Below are 20,277 nucleotides of genomic sequence, written 5' to 3'. Positions count from 1 at the left end.
TCACCACCTTCGGAATTTGTTTCTAGCAGGGACTGGCTGAGATACATTTCCTAGTAGAGATACTCAAGGACTGGCTCTAGAAGGCGACAGATTGCAAACAGCAGCGTCCCTTGTGTGTTCCCTTTTGATTGATCGACCGCCTAATGGACATCACCACGGCAGTGCCTCACTTTCCTCCTTAGCAGACGTTCTTGCTGGAATAGGAGTTTGTGACTTTAGGCTTGCTTTCTGCCCTCTGTGCACCTTGAATTCTTTCCTTCAACTTCCCCACACCCTTGTTCCTCTAGAAATGATACACGTGGCCCTTGGATCTCCTCCAGGGTTCTGCATTCATCACCACCTTTCAGGTCTTCATATTTTCATTCCATGCTGTTTCTACAACTTAGAAGATTTCCACCCTCCCCTAGACTGTTCTAATGTATTTCTTAAATTCGGGTCCTGTATCATCAAATGGGCTGTATAAAATTGCATATTCAGCATATTTAGACATATTTACAGGGAATGAATCAACAAGGGAATAAAGAAGGCAAGTTTTTTCTTAATCACTTCATCTTGTATCTTCACCCCTGCAATCCAGGCTCAGAGCTGTCTGGCTCATCCTGTGACTTCACCCCTGCAATCCAGGCTCAGAGCTGTCTGGCTCATCCTGTGACTTCACCCCTGCAATCCAGGCTCAGAGCTGTCTGGCTCATCCTGTGACTTCACCCCTGCAATCCAGGCTCAGAGCTATCTGGCTCATCCTGTGACTTCACCCCTGCAATCCAGGCACAGAGCTATCTGGCTCATCCTGTGACTTCACCCCTGCAATCCAGGCTCAGAGCTGTCTGGCTCATCCTGTGACTTCACCCCTGCAATCCAGGCTAAGAGCTGTCTGGCTCATCCTGTGACTTCACCCCTGCAATCCAGGCTAGAAGCTGCCTAGCAAGTTGGTTGTGTGGGCTGCAAAGTCCGACTCTGACTCTCAGTTAATGTTCTGGCTCTACCCTCTAACCCACCATGTAGACTTGATGACATCACTTCCTTTCCCACCTGGCTCAATTTTACCTCTACACAGTGATCTCAGCACTACTGTCTTAGAATAATTGTAACAATTAGTGGAGAAAAGGAATTAAGAGCCTGAGTATTCTAAAAGCAGCATCTACTATTATTAGCAGGAGCTATTTCTTTCCAAACCAAGCTCATTGGCGTTCCTTTCTGCAATCCAATTGCTTCCCATGCCTCCCCTAAGCTCACAAACTATTCACAAAAGAATTCCAACAGAATTTGAAAATTATATTTTTTATTATAATCACATAAAACGAAGTCAGTTACACCAGATTGTTCAAATACATTGGTGAATTAAAATCTTCGATGCTTACAAATTTTATACATACTTATATGTATACATATAAATACATCGTAAAAGATATATATATTTTATTGTAAAATAAAGTGCCCAAATCTCAGTATATGGGGCAGGAAATGAAGAGAAGGATCATAAACTCTTGGCAGTTACATAATCCTTTTGCCAGCCAAGCATCTACTTTGTGCACGCTCGTTCATGTAGAGTGAATTTTACTCACCCATTATTTTTCTGAACTCTCTCATGTGAATTAATCTTACCCAAAGGTTAAAAGGTTAACAAGGCATGTGGCCAACTTACTGAATCAGGGGCTGGCTTTTTCTGAATGCATGGGATTCTGCCTTTGCTTCCAAAGAGAAATAACTATGCGTCATAATTTTCTTATTTAGAGGGTTAGCTTCCCGCTACGGTGCTAATAGAGTAATATACAAACCAGGTGTCTCTAATTGCCATCCCCTACTAACATGCAGTGAGGTCAGGAGTGGGCTCAAAGATTCCTGGTGGGTTTGTTTTTCTTATCACCAAGGCTTGGGGAAGCAAAGCCACAGCAGGGTGTGAAGTGTGGGTCTTGTTTCTTTTGTTATTAAGGAAATAATAGAATAGGGTATGTAAGGACTGCTGTAGATTATTGAGAGAATCAACTTGAATTGAAATGGGCAATTACATCACAAAGTCAGTAATAACATTTCAATCTAAAAATAAAATAAAGTGTTAAAGAAAAACGGCATAATTTAAGTAAGGTAATAATAGTAACAATTAAAAAAATCCTCACTTCAAATGGGAACCAGAATTCTGTTCCCCGGTTCTAATCGCTCAGCTACCCTCCTCAAGTTCACACCAGACATCACAAAACCTTATGGCGACCTTTGTAGTCTTCCACAAGATTCAGAATCTTAAAATGCCTTTGAAAAGACTTCAACTTGTTTAATCAAGGCAGAGATGCCTACAATTAGCCTCCACGAACCCAGCCACTTCAGCATCTTTGGTGGTTGCATCTTCAAACTACATTAGCACGGATCCTACAGCAAGCAGGGAAGGGAGAGACTGTCACAGCATGGGGCTGCAGAAGATACTCAGAGAATTTCCCAGCATATAGTGGATAGGGACCCACGAGAAACCCTGACATCCCCCAAACTCGGAATAAGGAGGATATCTTTGCTGTGGCTAGAGGGGCGGCAGGAGAGCCAGGAAGGCCTTCCCACGTTCCAGCACATCTCGGCAGGGCCTCTAACTACTGATTTTGGTGAGCATCTTGTTAATCGCTTGCTTGACGTGTGTGGTGGAGCTGCGGCGCCTTGTCTTGCCCTGCACCATCCTCCTTCGACGCACCTCTCGACAGAGCTCATAGAACACCTCTGTGATGTTCCCCTCTCCCGTGCAGGCGGAACATTCGTAAAACGCACACGCCAGTTCCGTCGCCAGCTTCTCCCCTTCCTCTGTGCTCACTTGTCTGGAGTGGTCCAAGTCGGCTTTGTTTCCGACCAAGATGAGAGTCACGTTTTTGGGCTTTTTGACTTCATCTAAGATGTTCTTCAGCGGCAGCACTTCTTCAAAGCTCCCTCGATCGGTGATGTCGTAAACCAACACGAAGCCTTCTCCCCAGCGCATGTGCCCTTCCCTCTGGATGGTGTCTTCCTGTGGGCAAAGAAAAGAGCTGCAATCAGGAGAAGACCTGGGCCTCATCCCAAAGTGCACAATGTTATTGCCTACTAATCCCTTAATTGCATTGCTTCGTATCCGTTTGTTATTAAACATCTTGGCTGTCTTCCTGGATGAACTTATTTCCTTCATTAGTTTAGAAGGTAAGTACAGCTCACCCCCATTTGTCTTAATTGCCTTCTTGTTCAGTTTATAGACCATTGATAACCCTAGGAACAGAAAAAGAAGTAATAAGCTATATAAAATCTACTGTTTAAGCTTGAGGACTAGGACCCCCCCCCATTCCAATATCCTAATCTGCGTTATAGATCAGTAGTGATGAGGAAAGTTCTCCTGCGGTGACTGTCAGAGGGGTGGCTCCTCCTCCATGAGAAAAGAACACACAGTCTGAAGGTGTTGCTGGCTGGGCCTGGATGCACCTGAGTTCCCTGTACTTAGGAGGCAGAGGCAAGAAGAGGTCATGTTCAAGGCTAGCCTGGGCTACTAGTAGTGAGATGAAGAGACACTGTGTGTGAGAAGAGAGACAGGAAGTGTGAGGGGTAGAGGGGAAGAAGAAAGAGAAAAAGAGGAAGAAGAAGAAAAGGAAGAGGAGGAGGAAATGAAGAAAGAAGAGGAGGAGGAAGAGGAAGAGGAGAGGAGAGGGAAGGACAGAGAATAAAGTATTGTTTCCTTAGGTTCAATTGTCTTCTAGAGGCTTCTGCCTCTCTTGGCGTGCTCAGTACTGAGTGAAGGTCCATGCAGAAGGAGGGAGAGATGAGTTACAATTAATTTCAGGAGCAGTTCTTTGATGAAACACTTTAACTCAAGTCCCTTTGAAGGCCACCCGTCATTGTTATAGCACCATGGAAATGCCTGACCCTATAACCATCACTCCCCTGGTCATCTCTACTGTTTTTGTAAGACATGATCTGACTAATGTCAAAGGAAATTTGCAGGCAAGTATTGTAGGGACCTTCTCCACATAATGTGACATGCAACACACACACACACTCTCTCTCTCTCTCACACACACACACACACACACACACACACACACACACACACACCTGTATGTGGTGGTCAAAGAGAACTGGAACTCAGGCCAAGGCTCTCTCAGAGACTCACCTTGCACATGAGGACATCAGTGGTTCCTTTCAATAACGGTGTTTATTTTACCTATCTCTTTTTCTATTTGCTGCAGTAAACACTTGGCTGAATTCCTACTCACCTGGCCAGCGGTGTCCAGGATCTCCATAGAAACAACTTCATCGTCTATGGTTGCCTGGTGTCGGTAGGTTGATTCTAAAAGAATGAGAAAGGGACATGAGAGATTGAATTTGATCCTTGAAGTGAGAAATTAGGCACAGGATTCTTGCCTTTGTAGCAATGCGGGGAGGAGTGGAGCTGGGCGGGGCAGGGAGCTGTCCAGGGAAGAGAGGATGGAAGGATAGATGGACAAAGGAACAGCTGCCTGCTTGCTCCTCCATCCTTTCCTCGGGCTGCATCTTGTTCTGTGAGGCCAGACCCCTAGTGCTCTTTTCCATTTAAATTAGACGAGGCTTCTGCATTATAAGACGAAAGAGGCATTTTCCATGCAAAATATATTTCTACCTAGATATTCCTACAAGTAATTTTTTTTACATAATAGTCTTTTGTGTCTCTTCCTAACTTTAACAGTGCAAAGATCCTTAGCACCAGAGGGGAATAGGCAGGATAGAGAGGCTGGGACTTAGATGGATAAAGCTGGTAAACTTCCAAGATGGCTGGCTTCTTCCTCTCCAAGATGGCTGGCTTCTTCCTCTCCCTCCTGACCTGAGGCAGAAGCCTAGGGTACTGCAGTCGGCTGATGAGTCTGATGGGTCTGACGGGACAGGTTGGATCAGGACATGCTCACGTAAGAGCTATGGGGCAATTGGCATCCTATCCTTGTTTAAACTAACCAACCCAAATCATGGGAGGAAACCCCACCTCTGCTTTGTAGGCCATCATTCTCTACTCCTGCTGCATTTCTTATGTTTCGTCACCTCTAATAAAGGCCGTTCTTCACTGGCTGATTTCCCACTGCTACCTGCTACACTCAAGCTTTTCCTGACTTTTATTTCCTCAAACTTACAAAACAACAACTACAACAACAAATCCCAAACTTGACCAAGACCCCGAGACTATAACAGGCTGAGCACAGGATATGAAACTACTGGGGACCTAAGAGGCAGGCGGTTGAGCTTGCATTTGATGGGTGGTGAAGAATGGTAGCCCAAAATATAAAGGGTTTGAGCAGGTGCGTGGGATGGGATAATAAGATCCCTCCATCATGATGTCTGGTCAAAGTAGACAATAGCAGTTGCCCTGTAGCAGCTGCTGTTGCTGGGTCCACAGTGGAGAGGTTCCCAAATCCTGAAGGGATAAGAAGATGGCAGGTATAAGATGCCTCTCACCATATGAGTGGAACAGGAAATCAAAGCAGAGTCAGCTATTGGGGTCGTATATGAAAGTTTAAACACAGACAAAGGAGCCAAGAGAGACGGACTGAGCTGGTGACAGGCACCAGCTTATGAGCTACTGACATGTTCTGAGGAAATCCCTCAGAACAAGTCAGTAGCTCATAAGAAGGAAAGCATGGTTTGAAACTTTCATAAGAAATATAGATAACAGATCTATAAATCTTATTCTTTATGCAATGAGCCTCAGGAGAGAAAATAAAATCTATAGGGCTATGGAGACAGCTGAGGTTGTGATATCTAAGAATTTCTGGGGAAAAAAATAATCAAGAACAATGTACTCACTACAGTGAATTTTAGAGAGATTGATGACCAAAAAGGAGGGTAATTAAGAGAAAAACAAAGTACGCTCCCATGAGAGAACATGGCTCAGTTAATGTTGGGCTTCTTTATTAGAGATATAGAATTCAGGATGTTGGTGGCACAAACATATCAGTGGGCCTGTATTAGAAGCAATCCAACATTGCGATTCTAGGTGATTCTCGCGTGTCCCTTCAGGATGAAGTGGAGACAAACACCAAAGGTGAGATGAACTAACAAACATTTCTGGAACAAAAGGGTGGGGACTAGAAACAGTGAGCAAAGCACTCAATTCTAAGAGAGGGAAACCAGAACAAACAAGAAATGATTCAAGGAGGGCACTCGCAGATGAGGCATCGAGAAGCAGGTCACGTGCCAACCCTGCTAGCAGGTGGCACAAAAGCAACAATGAGAAAACAGAAGATGAAGAAAACTGTAGGCTTGTGCTATATTTGAGGAGGCTGGACAGACAGCAGGCCATCTAACACAATTACTAACTGGGTATTTCTGCGTACCAATCACTGAAGCATTTAATCAAACAAGCCTGGAGTTGCCTCTCTTGGGGACCAGCGCTTATATTTGTTCATTCTTCAGCACACCTCTCTACCTTCCCAAACGACCAACCGACCAACCATCCCAACAAATAACCGACTGACCTTCCTTCCTTCCCTCCCTCCCTCCCTCCCTCCCTCCCTCCCTCCCTCCCTCCCTCCCTCCCTTTGGAGACCACTGCCCTATTTTCTTGCAGTTGTCTATCCAAGACACAAAAGCCAGAAAGGAAGCTTGCAGTGGGCAGGACTTAGCCATCTAGGTGACATTATTACCGTGACCAGTCACCACAGGAACCTGCACGGCTCACACCTCTTCTGAAAAGTTGTCATTTTAAAATGAGACTATACTCAGCAGACGTGAATAAATGGTTTTTGCATCTTGTCCCTCTGCTGGAACTCACGATCCACACATGAGGATTCTCATCTGACGAACGTTCTGCACCACGCTCTGCTCTGTGCTAAATGACAGGGTGTGGCTTTCTGGGACCGGATGCTCTGAAGCGACGTTCACAGCAGCTACTGCGTCCAAGTGTCTCCTCAATGATCCCCTTTCTTCTTCTTCAGTCTTTGGGCCCAAGGAGAAGCCCAGTTGGCCTCACGCATACTAGGCAGCCACTCCCTTTTGGTCCTTCCCTCTGGGCTGTTCTGTGCCTTTTAAAATGACTGGCATCCACCCTGCAGCCTGGAGACAGAAGCTGAGCCTCTCATCCATCTCTTTGCACCAAAATTTGTCCCAGAGGAAAGGACATTGTTCTCTGTGGCTCCCGTGACAAATGAGCTATAGGTCTCAGCTGCAAAAGGCCACAATGGGTGTGTGTGTGTGTGTGTGTGTGTGAAAAACAGAATGAAACTTGCACGAAGTTCTGTGATTCTTTGGCCGTTTGTTAATGAAATGAAAGGGATCAAATGCAGGAAATGAGGGAATGTCTGCTACAGACACAGCAGCGGGTGCTGGACCAATTCCTCCAAGATGAAGACTGTCTTCCCACTGTTCTCAGAATACTTCGCTCATGTGTCTTTCTGTCACTGTGGACTCATTTTCTCTACATGCAAGACAACAGACATACTCCCTCAGGAGGTAAAATATTGGATATGAACTGGTGAGCTTGTGTAAGCTGATTCTAACAAAACACACACATACTACTCTTCATTTTAAAATTCAAAGCAAAGCTGGGCATGGTGGGGCCAGCCTGGTCTCCATAATGACTACCAGGACAGCTGGGGATATTCAGAGACCTTCTCTCAGAAGGAAAAAAAAATCAAAAGGATGCACATGTGTTCCGACTGCTTACATACTCTCTATTTTCTTTATACTAACAGGACGGGTAGCCTCAGTCCTTTCTTTGAAGCCCTGTGGGTATGTTTGATTAGATCTGTGGCCAGATGCACTCAAAAAAGGTCTATTCTAAAACAAACATGAGTTTCATAATTGAATTAGGTATATTAGAATTATCTTTTATCAGGGACCTGGAGAGGAGGTGGCCGAATGGTTGAGAATGTCCTTCCAGAGGACCCCATTTTGGCACTGAACCCTTACTTCAGGCAATTGACAACCTCCTCTCTGGATCAACCAGATGCCTCCAGCCTCAGTGGAGACCTGCAGCCATGGGAACGTTCCACCCTCCCTAGCCCATAACTACCACTAACGTAAACAAGCCTTTGAAAAGCGTGCATTCTGTGGCATTTCTGTAAATAGGCATGCATTTGGTACACGCTGGCAAGGTTGAACACTCAGAGCTGTTTGTATGCGGTTAATCCTCAGACTGAGTTAGCTGCTTTGCACATTTCCACGCATCAGTATGGTCACGTGGCCAGTGCAGGAACAGCAGCAGTTAGCAGCGTGGTGGCTTTACACTAGAGTGGAAATTGCTCTCTGAGTTGAGTTCTGTTGCTGGCCCAACTGCAAACCAGTCGTGTCATCTTAGATGACGGGTCACTTCTCTGGCCCTCTTCGTCACGTGACTATTGCCCGGTTTTCCGGCAGTATCGTTACTAAGTAGCTCTAAGGTGTGGCTGAGCACTTCCGCTTCAGCATTCAGTGGAGAGATCTTGCCTCTCGGCTTGAGCCTCTCCGTGCAGAAGCTCCAAGGCGGGCAAGATGAACCACGCACAGAGTCAACGAGCCCCAGGGCTTTGCTATGTCTCCTGACTCCGTAGCTCAGCTTTCCCTTCTCCGTAGCTCAGCTTTGCGGTGCAGGACAGCAGCTCATCTCCCAAACGGCAGTGTGCGACAACATCTTCGTCCCAGGACAGTAGCACTTGACTCTAAGAAGCACTCTTTCCCTCTCTTCCTCTCTCCAGGCCTCCGACACGCACCCGCCACACACAGGCACACACACAGGCATGCGCTGCAAGCCTTTCTCTGTATTCTCGCGTCTGAAAACATTCTTGGAGGGTAACACGACTCTAGAAGGCAGAGACTCAGCTCTTGATTGGGAATAGACAGCTATGGATTCTGTTTAGTCCACAGCCAGAATCTACCTCCCACCATCAAGGTTGCTGCTTCCTGATTAAATGGGCCACATCCCAGATCTGACGAGCTTCAGGGCGAATTTTCAGTGTTGCTAACAAACCAGGGCTGAACGCTGGCAAAGAATCCACTGGTGAGATGAGAGAAATTTCAGGGAAATGAAAATCATTCCGTGTAAAGGATTGTGGTATTTTCTGAGACTTCATCTTTCAAAACACTTGGATTTAAAAAACAAAACAAAACAAAACAAAACAAAACAACCAAAAAAATCCTTCTTTGTGAACTAGGTACAGTTCCCCTCGCTTACTCTCTGCCCCTGCTGTCCCTGGAAATAAATTGTAGTTTAGGAATTGTTTCCATCAGATTGGCTTATGGACATATCTGTGAGGCATTTTCTAGATTGCCAATTTGATGTAGGAGGACCCAGCCCACTGGAGGTATTGTCCCTAGCCAAGTGGGTCTGGGCTGTATTAGAAAGACAGCTGAGCCACCCATGAGGAAGGTTTCTGTTTCAAGTTTCATCTTGATGTCCTGCCATGGCTTCCCTCAGGATGGACTGTAACTGGGACATGTAAGCCAGATCAACGCCTCTCATCAGGTTGCTTTTGGTTATGGTGTTCATTGCGGCAATAGAAAACCAAACTAGGGCAAAGAGAAAAGTGTTTTCTTTACAGGATTGCCTCAGAGCAATAACAACTCCCTTCTGTCGACATGTAGGATGGTGTTCATAATTTCCTGCTTCTCATGAAACGACAACAAAAGTCCAAAGTCAAGAAACCCACTTCCTCAAGTTCTGAGGAAGGTATCAAAATTAGAACTCTAGAAGACAAGAGCCCTGTCCCCTTCCTCTCTCTCCGTCACAAATACACCATTCTGCTTTGCAATGTAGCCATCTTGGTTGCTGGTTGTTTTGAAACTCATAAAGTAAGCACGAGTTCCAGGAAGATCCTATGGGACTAGGAAGTTAAGCCCAAGAAATGCTAATTTCCCCTGAATCCTATGAATTGAGGTTTCCAGTGTGCTGGAAAATTAACAGGTTTTCAACGTTCACACCCACACAGATCCAGTCTCCAGTGTGCGAGCTAATGACGGTGTCACCTAATGACAGTGTCACGTGCCAGTGAGCCATGCACCTGTTTCTCCTGAAGGTGGAGGAGGGCTCTGGTTGCTTAGCAGCCAGGTCCTCTCTGAGAGGCACAGCACAAGGTCACTCTGGGCAGTGCCCTGCTTCCTAGGCAATTATGCCTGCACAGATGATAGCCATTCAGATAACCATTCAGATAGACTCATTCCTATTTATAGCTCTTGCTGTTCCATATGAGGAAGGCAAAAGGAAAAGGGCTCACGAAAGACTAATTAAAAATAGTAACATCAGTTACTAGAACACATTCAGAGAGAGTTAAAAATGTCATGGCTCTTTTTGGGTAAGCTTCATCTTTTGTTGTGATATGTAGATAGGATGGAGAATAAGTAGTTTTTAGCCAGACTCCTATGAATCATGGAAAGTATCAGATCATCACTATAAAGCATATGCAAATGAGAAAAATACCCAAGGGAGCATTTACATAGTTGGGGGAAGACAATAGAATAATGGCTCCTTTTTAAAGCAAGGTTCAACTTTACATGCAGATAAACGACCTCAAACTCGTAGTTCTGCCATGCTTGTAAGTATGCAGAAAAGAATTGATGAACAAAATATTTAAAAGTATCTTTTCTAAGGAAATAATTGTTTCTCTTCTCCTTAGTCCTTACGTTAACATCGGAGAATATACAGGAAAGAAAGTTATCAATCAAAATGTACTTTTTGTATTTTCCTACCGACAAAATTATTCCATAATATATGCTTATAAAATAATTTTAGAATTTTGAAATTAAATTTAATTCTTCCTTTTATACTTAAGCCAAGAAAGTATTGTATTCAACATGTGGGTCTTTTTATTTCTGTTCCTGTTTGTGTTAGAAAGGTATATATTTAGATAAACAAAATCAGAAAATATCACGTTGTAGTCTCATTTCATTCAGTAACTAGTGATAATATCTTGGGATATAATTTTGTATTTCTTTCCTGAATCTTCACAGTGGTATCTGGTGATGTTTCTATCCAGATACAAATCTGGGAAATTGCAATTATGTATTTACCAGCAAAGTCACTTGTAATAGTCTTTTTTAAAAGCAAATTCAGAAGAGGGTCTGCTAAAGTGGAGATATGTCAGACTCCTGTTTAAAAGACTGGATATAATAAAGATTTGAGCCTTCCAAGATAATTTATGATTTCAGCCAATTCCAATCAGTCATGCCATGCTATCACAGACTCTGAAATCGACCTAGAGAAATGCACCACCGAGAGCTGCCAACACAGCGTTGTCAGAGAGCGGGAGGCGGGAAGAGGCCCATTCTCATCCGTCACAACACAGTATGGAGAGCGGAGGGGTTCAGGCTCCATGGCTGAGTCACAGAAGCACGCTAGGTGTCCTGCAATGGAGATGCAGACAAAGAAAGTGTGTACGCACAAGGGGATGTTTTACCACTCGTCCACAAGAGCAGGAAAATGGATGCAACTGGAGATAGACTGTAATCAGCAGACGCTAAAGCCCCTTCAGAGGCAGATCTCATACTTATTTCCCCCTCCTTTGTGGTTTATTAGTTTTATACAGCTAAATAAAATCACGTAAGTATATATGGCACGGGAGTAGAGGCAGAGCTGTCCAGAGGAACGGAGGGAGTTAACAGGAGTAGGGGTGATTAAAAGAAAAAAGTGGGGAGAGGGAGTGTGGGGAAGTCTGTTCAATGGACTGCATGTGCTTGTGTGAAATGTCCCCAGGTAGTGCAGCACCACAGACATAGCACCCATGGTGAAAATAAAGAGAAATGAGTCATTACATAAACAAAAGAGGATGCCATTGGATATTTAAACTGCATCTAACTAATTACTTGTATCTGAAGATGGCTTCAGAAGTCCCATGAGAACGTTGGAGTAGTGTAAATAATGACAGGAAATCCGATGGGTGATTCATAAACAAGGACTGAGCCCTCGCTTCCTCCCCCTTACTGAGATAAGGAAATAAGTTCCAGATAGACTCTAAATGGAGCACTAAAGGAATCGGTGACAGAGCCCTCGCTCCCTTTCCCACACGCATCCTGTCAGCACCTGTCAGCGGCTCTCTGTGGTCACTTATTCTCCAACTCTTTTCTAGACTCTAAGGTTAAAAAGCGGAGTCTTTATGTGGGGAGATGACTCAGTGGGTGAAGCGTAGGCTGGGACTGTATCCCTAGAACTCACACAGAAACCCAGGTCTAACAGCACAAAGGGGTGGGGGGTAATGGGCGAGTACCAGATGGTACGATCCCAGGGCTGGCCAGCCATTCTAGCATAAATGGTAAACCTCGGGTTCAGTGAGAAGTCCTGTCTTGAAAAATAGGATGCAAATAGAAGACACCCAACCCTTGACCTCTCTGTGCATAAGTAAGAGCACACTCCTCACCCCAGATCAGAGTCGGATAACTGCTTCATCTTTAGCATCTGAAGCCCTGGGGTGAGTGAAGGGAAGGAAGTTCATAAACATGCAGAAGGAATGGCGGAAATACGCAAAGTGCAAGAGGCAAACTTTTTAGCGGAACGTGCCATTCCGTGCGTGATACATCTGCAGGAAATTGCCTATGTGAGACTTGATACTGTGTACAGTGAGTGTGTACCAAGAAGCATACAGTCAAAACTGTGGAGTTGCCAAGATGGCTCAGTGAGCAAAAGGGGCTTTCTGCCAAGCCTGGGGAACTGAGTTTGATCCCTGAGACTGCATGGTGAAGGAGAGAAGTGACTCTGATCAATTGTCCTCTGACCGACACACACACACACACACACACACACACACACACACACACACTAGCCAAAAAATTGAAAAAAATTAGAACAAAAAGGCCTAGGAATAGTCTACCCACATTTATGAATAAACACTATTTCTGCCTTCTCTACCCACAAACACCACTTGGTCTAATCTTTGGAAGCTAAAGGGGCAGAATAAGGTCTCTGTTTACACTTGTCCTACATCTGCACACAGATGTTTGATCTTATAGCAATTATCTTTTCAGCATACCTTTTTGTCCCACACTGAATGCTGCCTGTGTTAGCTTTTCTCCCAGGAGGACCAAGCTGTGTATTGGATGGGAGAGCAAGCATACTATTGACCCATCTGCATCTTTTTCTGGGATGGATGTAACTTCTTCATTTCTGTACTAAGTCCTGCAAGGCTCAAGGCTTAGGATGGGGCACATTGCTGTCCTCTAGGAGGGTTTTATGTCTGCTAACATGAACATTATGTTACTGAAAGTGCAAAAAGAGGTTTTCCAGGGTGCGATGGACATCCTGTCCTATTCGAGGATCATAAGCATACTGGAAGAAGGGGAGTGAGGATACAACGCATGACCTACCGAGGGTTGGATCGTACTCCCAGATGAACCGTTTGGTCAGAAATCTCACTACAATCGCTGTGGAAGAAAAAGAACAACATGTCAGACGTGAGGTCTTGCTGGAGTCCTTGTCCTCTGAGATACACATTCACCACACACAGTATTTCCTTGACAACAAGCTCACTCTTAATACACTTCTCATCCCCATGGTGGCCTCAAACTTGGGTGGTGTTTAAATAAGCTTAGATTTATTCTTCTTGCCACAGGGTTAAAGCTCAATCAGCACACTGTGAGATTACTCACGCAGAAATTCCAACAAAGCCTTTAATTCGAGCCACATCACAGATCTCTAGAGTTTTAGAGGGGATTGACAAAAGTAGGTAAAAAGAAAAGAGACCGCCACTGTGCTGATGAAAAGATACAAGCTAACAATGTTACAGAAATGTAGCTATGCAAAACGAAAGGTAGGAATTCTAAAAGCTCACCGGAAAGTCACCTTTAGGGCTCGAGAGGTGGCTTTGGCTAAATGTGCTTGCTGCACTAGAATGTGGGGTCCTGCGTTCTGATCCCAGCACCCATATAAAAAGAGCTGGTGTGGCCATGCATGTCTGTATGCTGGGATGAGAGGGAGACCTGAGACAGGAAGATCACCAGGGTTTGCTGGCTGCCTTTTTCCAGGTTTGTTCAGTAAGAGAGCCTGTCGCAAAGAAATACCTATAATCTTTCCATAAGATCTGCACTTATTTTAAGTCATGGGCAATCTGGATCATCTTTAGCTGGAAATATGGGATTATGTCATGCATGATGGCCCATTCCTGTAATCCCAGCATGGGGAGGCTGTGGCAGGAAGAGAGTGTGTTTGAGGATGCCTTGGGATACACACGAAATTCCAGCCTGTCCTGAGCTAAAGAAATAGTCCCTGTCTTACAACAAAAACAAAGCATGCTTAATAAAGTGGACACTATTGCCCTGAAAAACAGATGGGACCCATGTCAAAGAGCTGTCCTCTTTTACAGTTCCTGAGAGTGGCTGTCAAACTTGAGAACGTTTTTCATGGAGACTGTCACAGACACTAAAAGTTGAAGGAAGCTCAGGGACTCTCTGAAGGCCTTTGATGGGGTCTCTGAGACTCTACTGAACGTCACTCAGAAATGGTGTCATTTATTTATTTGTTTGTTTGTTTATTTATCTATTTTATTGATTGATTGATTGATTGATTGGTTTTTCGAGATTGATTGGTTTCTCTGTGTAGCCCTGGCTGTCCTGGAACTCACTCTGTAGACCAGGCTGGCCTCGAACTCAGAAATCCGCCTGCCTTTGCTTCCCAAGTGCTGGGATTAAAGACGTGAGCCACCACCGCCCAGCTAGAAATGGTGTCTTATTAATTCAAAATATCAATTATATCTTTATTTGTACAGAAATGCCTCGAATGGGTTGCTCACAGACACTCCTTGATGGCGCAAAGCTAACTAGTTGAGGACTATGGCTGTTGAGTCTGTTGTCACTTTTAGGATCAGCAGAGATGCAGGCCTCTCCCCCAGTGGGCTGTGGGCTGTCTCGAGGCACGCTGCAGTGTGGACTTTGTCAGACAGACCACAGCCATAAGTGGCTTCACTGTGAATGACTAAAGAGAGAAAATAGCAATATTCTTCCTTAATTTCAGAGTGTTGAGACTTAACTCGAGTCAATATGTGCCAGTAGCATGGCCACCAGCCCTGCCATTCGTCCCACAGGGAGTGTACTTGTGGTTTCAGCTGAGCCCTTCGTCTGCCACTGTAAATTCTCTTGAGAATAAGGCTTTGATTTTTATGTTGATTTTTTTGTATGTATGAACTAATTAGTACAGATAGATACCTTTCTCTTTTAAAGATAATCCATGTTAGCTCTGCATGGTGGTGCATGTCTTTCATCTCAGCACTTGGGAGACAGAGGCAGATGGATCTCTGTGAGTTCTGGGCCAGCTAGGCCCACATAGTGAAACCCTGTGAGTCCCAGAGCTGGCCAGGGTATTTAAAAGGCTTCATCTTTAGTTAGAATACACACTTTAACTCTAAAAACCAATCTATAAAAAGTGTTATCTGTAAGGAATGACTTATTCAAATGAGCTGTTTAAAAAATGTAACTGGTGTTTTTCAATTCCAAAACCATTTAAAATTTAATCATTTTTCAAGAATATTTCTGAACTATATTAGACACTCCACTGCCTTTCAAAAATCAAATATACTGAGCATAAAATTGCTCCATTTGAAGATGCCAGGGTCTGGCAATATGTTTTGAAACTATAAGGAAGATATGTAAAAGACATTCAGAATCTGGTGCTTTTTAATATTTGAAGGTTTTGAATATGTATACACAAATTTTACATAATGTAACTTTGTCTTTCAGCTGTGGTCACTGGAACCATTCTTTTTTTGTTTGTTTGTTTGTTTGTTTGTTTGTTTTCGAGACAGGGTTTCTCTGTATAGTCCTAGCTGTCCTGGAACTCACTTTGTAGACCAGGCTGGCCTTGAACTCAGAAATCCTCCTGTCTTTACCTGCGAAGTGCTGGGATTAAAGGTGTTTGCCACCATGGCCCAGCTCACTGGAACCATTCTTAATAGCACATCTGCTTCTCCATGTGGTCACTTTTTTTATAGCAAAGACCTGTCACCCTCTGAACAAACTTGTGACTATCTTATAGGATACAGGGGTAATTTGGATGTGCCAATTCCAAAGAAACTTCCGGTGTCCATAAGTATACCTGGGGCTGGCGGGATAGCTCAGAGCATGGGTTAGGCTCAAGACCTGAATGAGCCTGACCCATGGCTGCCATGGTGGAAGGAAAGAAACAGCTTTGAAAAGCTGTCCTCTGATATCCACAAGCACACCACGGTATGCACGTGTCAACACACATACATACGTGTCAGAGCAAGTCAACAAAAATAAAGAACATCTTTTGTCTACCTCTGAGACATCATGTTTGTTGTTGGTAGTAAACTGGTCCTGTTGACTGGGACACTGCTGGATTCTCACTCTCAACTAAACAGAATAACCTCATTCCAGTAGGCAGCGTGCCTGTGAGGAACCCATGTCACCGATTTAAACAGTGCCAATATTCTTTCACACAGCTGCACGTGAGTGACTATTTCCAACAATAGGAGCATGCATTAAAAAAACATCTATTCAAATACATACAAAGCACACAGAAAACTTAGCTACGCACTGTTTAGAGATGGGCTTTCAAGGTTTTCTCTTTTTTCTTATAGGTTATTTTGGGGGAGGAGAAATGGATATATTTTTAGATTTAGATTCTGATAATATTTTAATTTGATTAACATAAAGAATGAAAACAATAATACACCTGTGCTGTATTATCTGGCAAATGTTTTATTATCCTCGGAACTAAATCCAAGTCTCAGTGATGCTTCAGTGATAACACACTTCAAGGGTGACCAGTATGTATTCTTTCTTTTTCTTTATTTTTTTTACAAATCTTATTATGGAATATGATTTTTATATATGATATAGCCTACCCCAGCTCGGCTCCCACCCTGCAGATTTCATTTCCTGCTTTATCACTTAACATTGTTATCTCCTCCTTGTTATTGGGAGGCCTCTGTTCAATGCCGCCTATCGCATATAACATCTTTGTCCTAAATTCTCCATTACTTGAGCTAATCCTTATTCAGCGTCTATTCTGTGCTGGCATCTACTCTGTCTAGAGATGTCCAGGTCACAATTTAAACCACCACCCCTGACCTCATGGCCTGATCTTCTAGGAAGAAACTGGATACATTCAAAGGACAGCTGAAGTGTGTAGTGTGCCAGAGAGGATGAGTGCCCTGGAGTAGAACACCCACAGAACTTAGGGAGGCTCTGTCCTTGATGGATGAGGGCGAGAGATGTTATCTAAGGAGTGGCAAGGGTAATTCTTTTAAAAAGATTTTTTTTTTTATTTTACATGTTTGTGTGTGTGTTTGTGCACGTATGTGTGCCACGTGCATACAGCTGCTCCAAAGAGCAGTCGATGGCACTGGATTACTGGAAGTGGAGTGACAGGCAGCTGTGAGCCACCTGATACAGGGACTGGGAACCAAACACGGGTCCTGTGTAAGAGCAGCAGATGCTCTTAACCAGTGATTCCATCTGTCCATCCCCGTGGATCCTGTCTGATAAGCAATATCTGAAGTGTATAAGGGACGATGCTTGAGGGATAATGCTCTGGGCAGAAAGAAGAGGAAATGCAAAGGTCCCGAAACAGGAAAGTGTGGGTGGTTGGCATGATCCCGGAGCAAGAACCAGGCCAGTGTGGCTGGGCCAAAAGGAGCAATGGTGAGTACTGTTGGAAATGAGGCAGTTTCCTCCCATCGCCCCAGCATGTACTGCTGCTCATGAGAGAGCCACAGCTGCTTAGCTGCCACAGGCACCCACTGTACTAAGAGGAACAGAACAACCGGGGTCCTATACAGCTACTCCTATTACTGCTACTATTGCTCTTATGTCACTTGGCCATTTCTTCAGGAATGCATACTCCATGGAGCATGAGATTTGTTTTCTGTTATCTAGCATAGCTCCTGGTAGACGAGACGATAATGACTGGATAGATGAAAGACAAGATTCAGTCATGGCAATTATGATGACTCACTCTTAAACAGAGAAGGAATAACCAAGACACTGCAGAAAAACCAGCCGGACATAAGTCCTGATAGTACAGTGCTGTCTTGTATAAACCTCTTAAACAGTCATGTGGCTATAGGATGTCAGGGGCTCTGGGAGCCTGAGGGGAGCACAGAAGGTCTTTTCCATTATGACACTGAAATTTACAGTTTATTAAAATGTTTGATGTTTGAGGCTAGAGAGGCGAGGCGGCTCAGTGGGTGAAGATGTTTGCTGTTCAAGCCTGGTGACCTATGCTAGAGTCCCGGAAGAAGAGAGAGGGACACCTCCACACAGTTGTCTTCTGACCTCCACATGTTAGCTGTGATAGGTATGTACTGACACACATGTGTGCACACACTAACGATAAACATTGAAAATTCCTTTAAAATGTTTGTGGTAAGAGTTGGGGCTGTCACGCAGTGGTAGAGTACTTTCCTAGAATATGTAAAGCCCCAGACAGAGTTCCCAGCACCACCTACCCCAGGAAAGTCACTATAAAAATAGGCCTTTTTTTTTTTTTTTTTTTTTTTTTTGCTTTCTCCACCCCAACAATCTTGGATAGAGTTGTGAGTTTGTTTGTTGTTTGTTTGTTTGTTTGTTTTTCAAAGCACAATGTGACATCAGCAATGGGAACCTCTGCTACTCACAGAGGTCTCTTACAAAGACTTTTACAGTTTTATGAAATCTATATGAGAAATCCTTTTTTAGAAAGAAATAAGCTGATTCAACCAAATGTAGACGAACATTGATATTTATGAGTGAAGAGGTGTGACCCAACAGCGACACAGATGCCACCTTTTAGGCTCCTGTTAAGTAAGCTCCCGGGTGACCTCATAGGCAGTGTCTGTCCTGTGGTGACACAGACAGGAAGCTGGAAAGCTCCTATAGAGTGGTGATTAGTCATCCCTGCAGGGCTCCGGGTCCACAGTCGAGGCTATGCAACAAACTGACTCTAATCTCAGCAATGGGACACTAAGCGGTTATTACAGAGCAGCAGAGAAAGCTAACCATACAGAATCCACATGTACCTGTCAGAGATAAAATATCCATGCAAGTGTCGAAAATACCCAGGTCCAAGTTTTAAATGTATTCATATTTACTTACTTAGTTAGTTAGTTTTGTGTGTGTGTGTGCACGTGTGCCACCAGGTCCAAGTTTTAAATATTTTCACATTTATTTATTTATTTATTTTATCTATCTATCTATCTATCTATCTATCTATCTATCTATCTATCTATCTATGTATTTATGTATGTATGTATGTATCTATCTATCTATCTATCTATCTATCAATCATTTATTTATTTATTTATTTATTTATTTATGTGTGTACAAATACGTATGTGCCACACATCACATGTGACGTCCAGAGTACAGCTGTGGTAGTTAGTTCTCACCTCATACCATGTAGGCTTGGAGAAGAACTCGGGTCCTCAGGTTTGGCAGGAAGTGCTTTATCCCCAAGCTGTCTTGTCAGCCTCCATCAAAGCTTTTGTAATCACTTCTGCTTCCTGCGTGCCACCTGGTCTCCATGTGCCCTTTCTGAGTTGTGGCCACCATCTTGCCCACATCCCAGGGAAAACTTAGTCTAATTTAGGTTCTAAGATGGTGCTTACGCTTCCTAATGCAATTGGGACAAGTTTGGTTAGGAACAAATGAGCCCTTGTTTTCACCCTATAACCAGCCAGACCTTGGGGGAAAGTATTTAAAGTTCTAAGACTGCATAATATCACATTGCTTTATAATGGCTTTTACACGTTTTCCTAACTACTGTCATAAAAAATAACCTGTTATGTATTCAAAACTACACGGTAACATTATAATAAATTTATGTGAGGACATTATAATAAATTTACTTGAAGAGATTATAATAACTTTACATGACAACATTATAAATAATCTATTTAATTGTAATAAGGCCCAAGTATGGAGTTTTGGAAATTAGACCATACCCACAAAGTATCTCTCTCCCCAACCCTCTTCCTCCTCAGCACCGATTGCATGATTGACTTCAATACCTGCAAATACTTGCGGCCGCGGTAACTATCACCAAGCCCACGTGGGTTGTGAGATCAATATGAAATTGCTTCTGCTTTGAATTTATCATCAGTAGTTACAACCTCACAATAAAAAAAAAAGTAATAAAAACAATGCATGAGAGAAAGACAGGAGAGTTTTCATATCTCCCAGAATTATTTGTTCATCTCAGCAGCATAACCTTGACTGAAACAGTGTCATAAACAGTGTGACGGGACAGCCTCAGTGTGAAGGGACAACCTTAAGAATGCAATGTTACCGCTCCCATTTCCTGAGTATGCCCGCGAGCTCAGACATTGGGCTGGACTCTGCAAGCACATCTTCCCTCCCACATTTTTGTGGCCCCGCCCCTCTGTGTGTGTGTGTGTGTGTGTGTGTGTGTGTGTGTGTGTGTGTACC

At 43.8% G+C, this 20,277-nt stretch overlaps 1 protein-coding gene across 2 annotated transcripts in view; it reads right to left on the bottom strand.

Moving 5' to 3' along the window:
- Positions 1–1,271: 1,271 nt before the first annotated feature.
- The window catches only part of Rerg (RAS like estrogen regulated growth inhibitor), a 105,527-nt gene continuing 86,521 nt past the window's right edge, over positions 1,272–20,277 (bottom strand). For both annotated transcript variants that reach the window (XM_021164841.2, XM_021164842.2), the window contains exons 3-5: positions 13,225–13,281; positions 4,209–4,282; positions 1,272–2,977 (exon numbers count right to left, since the gene is read on the bottom strand). In XM_021164841.2, the coding sequence (XP_021020500.1) occupies positions 2,570–2,977; positions 4,209–4,282; positions 13,225–13,281 (539 nt within the window). In that variant the 3' untranslated portion in view covers positions 1,272–2,569. The remainder of the gene's footprint in view (positions 2,978–4,208; positions 4,283–13,224; positions 13,282–20,277) is intronic.

This window comes from Mus caroli, unplaced genomic scaffold (assembly GCF_978045245.1).
Source record: "Mus caroli unplaced genomic scaffold, Mus_caroli_1 scaffold_7, whole genome shotgun sequence".
NCBI lineage: Eukaryota > Metazoa > Chordata > Mammalia > Rodentia > Muridae > Mus > Mus caroli.
The sequence above is the reverse complement of the archived record's forward strand: the minus strand, read 5'-3'. Positions and strand labels throughout refer to the sequence as shown.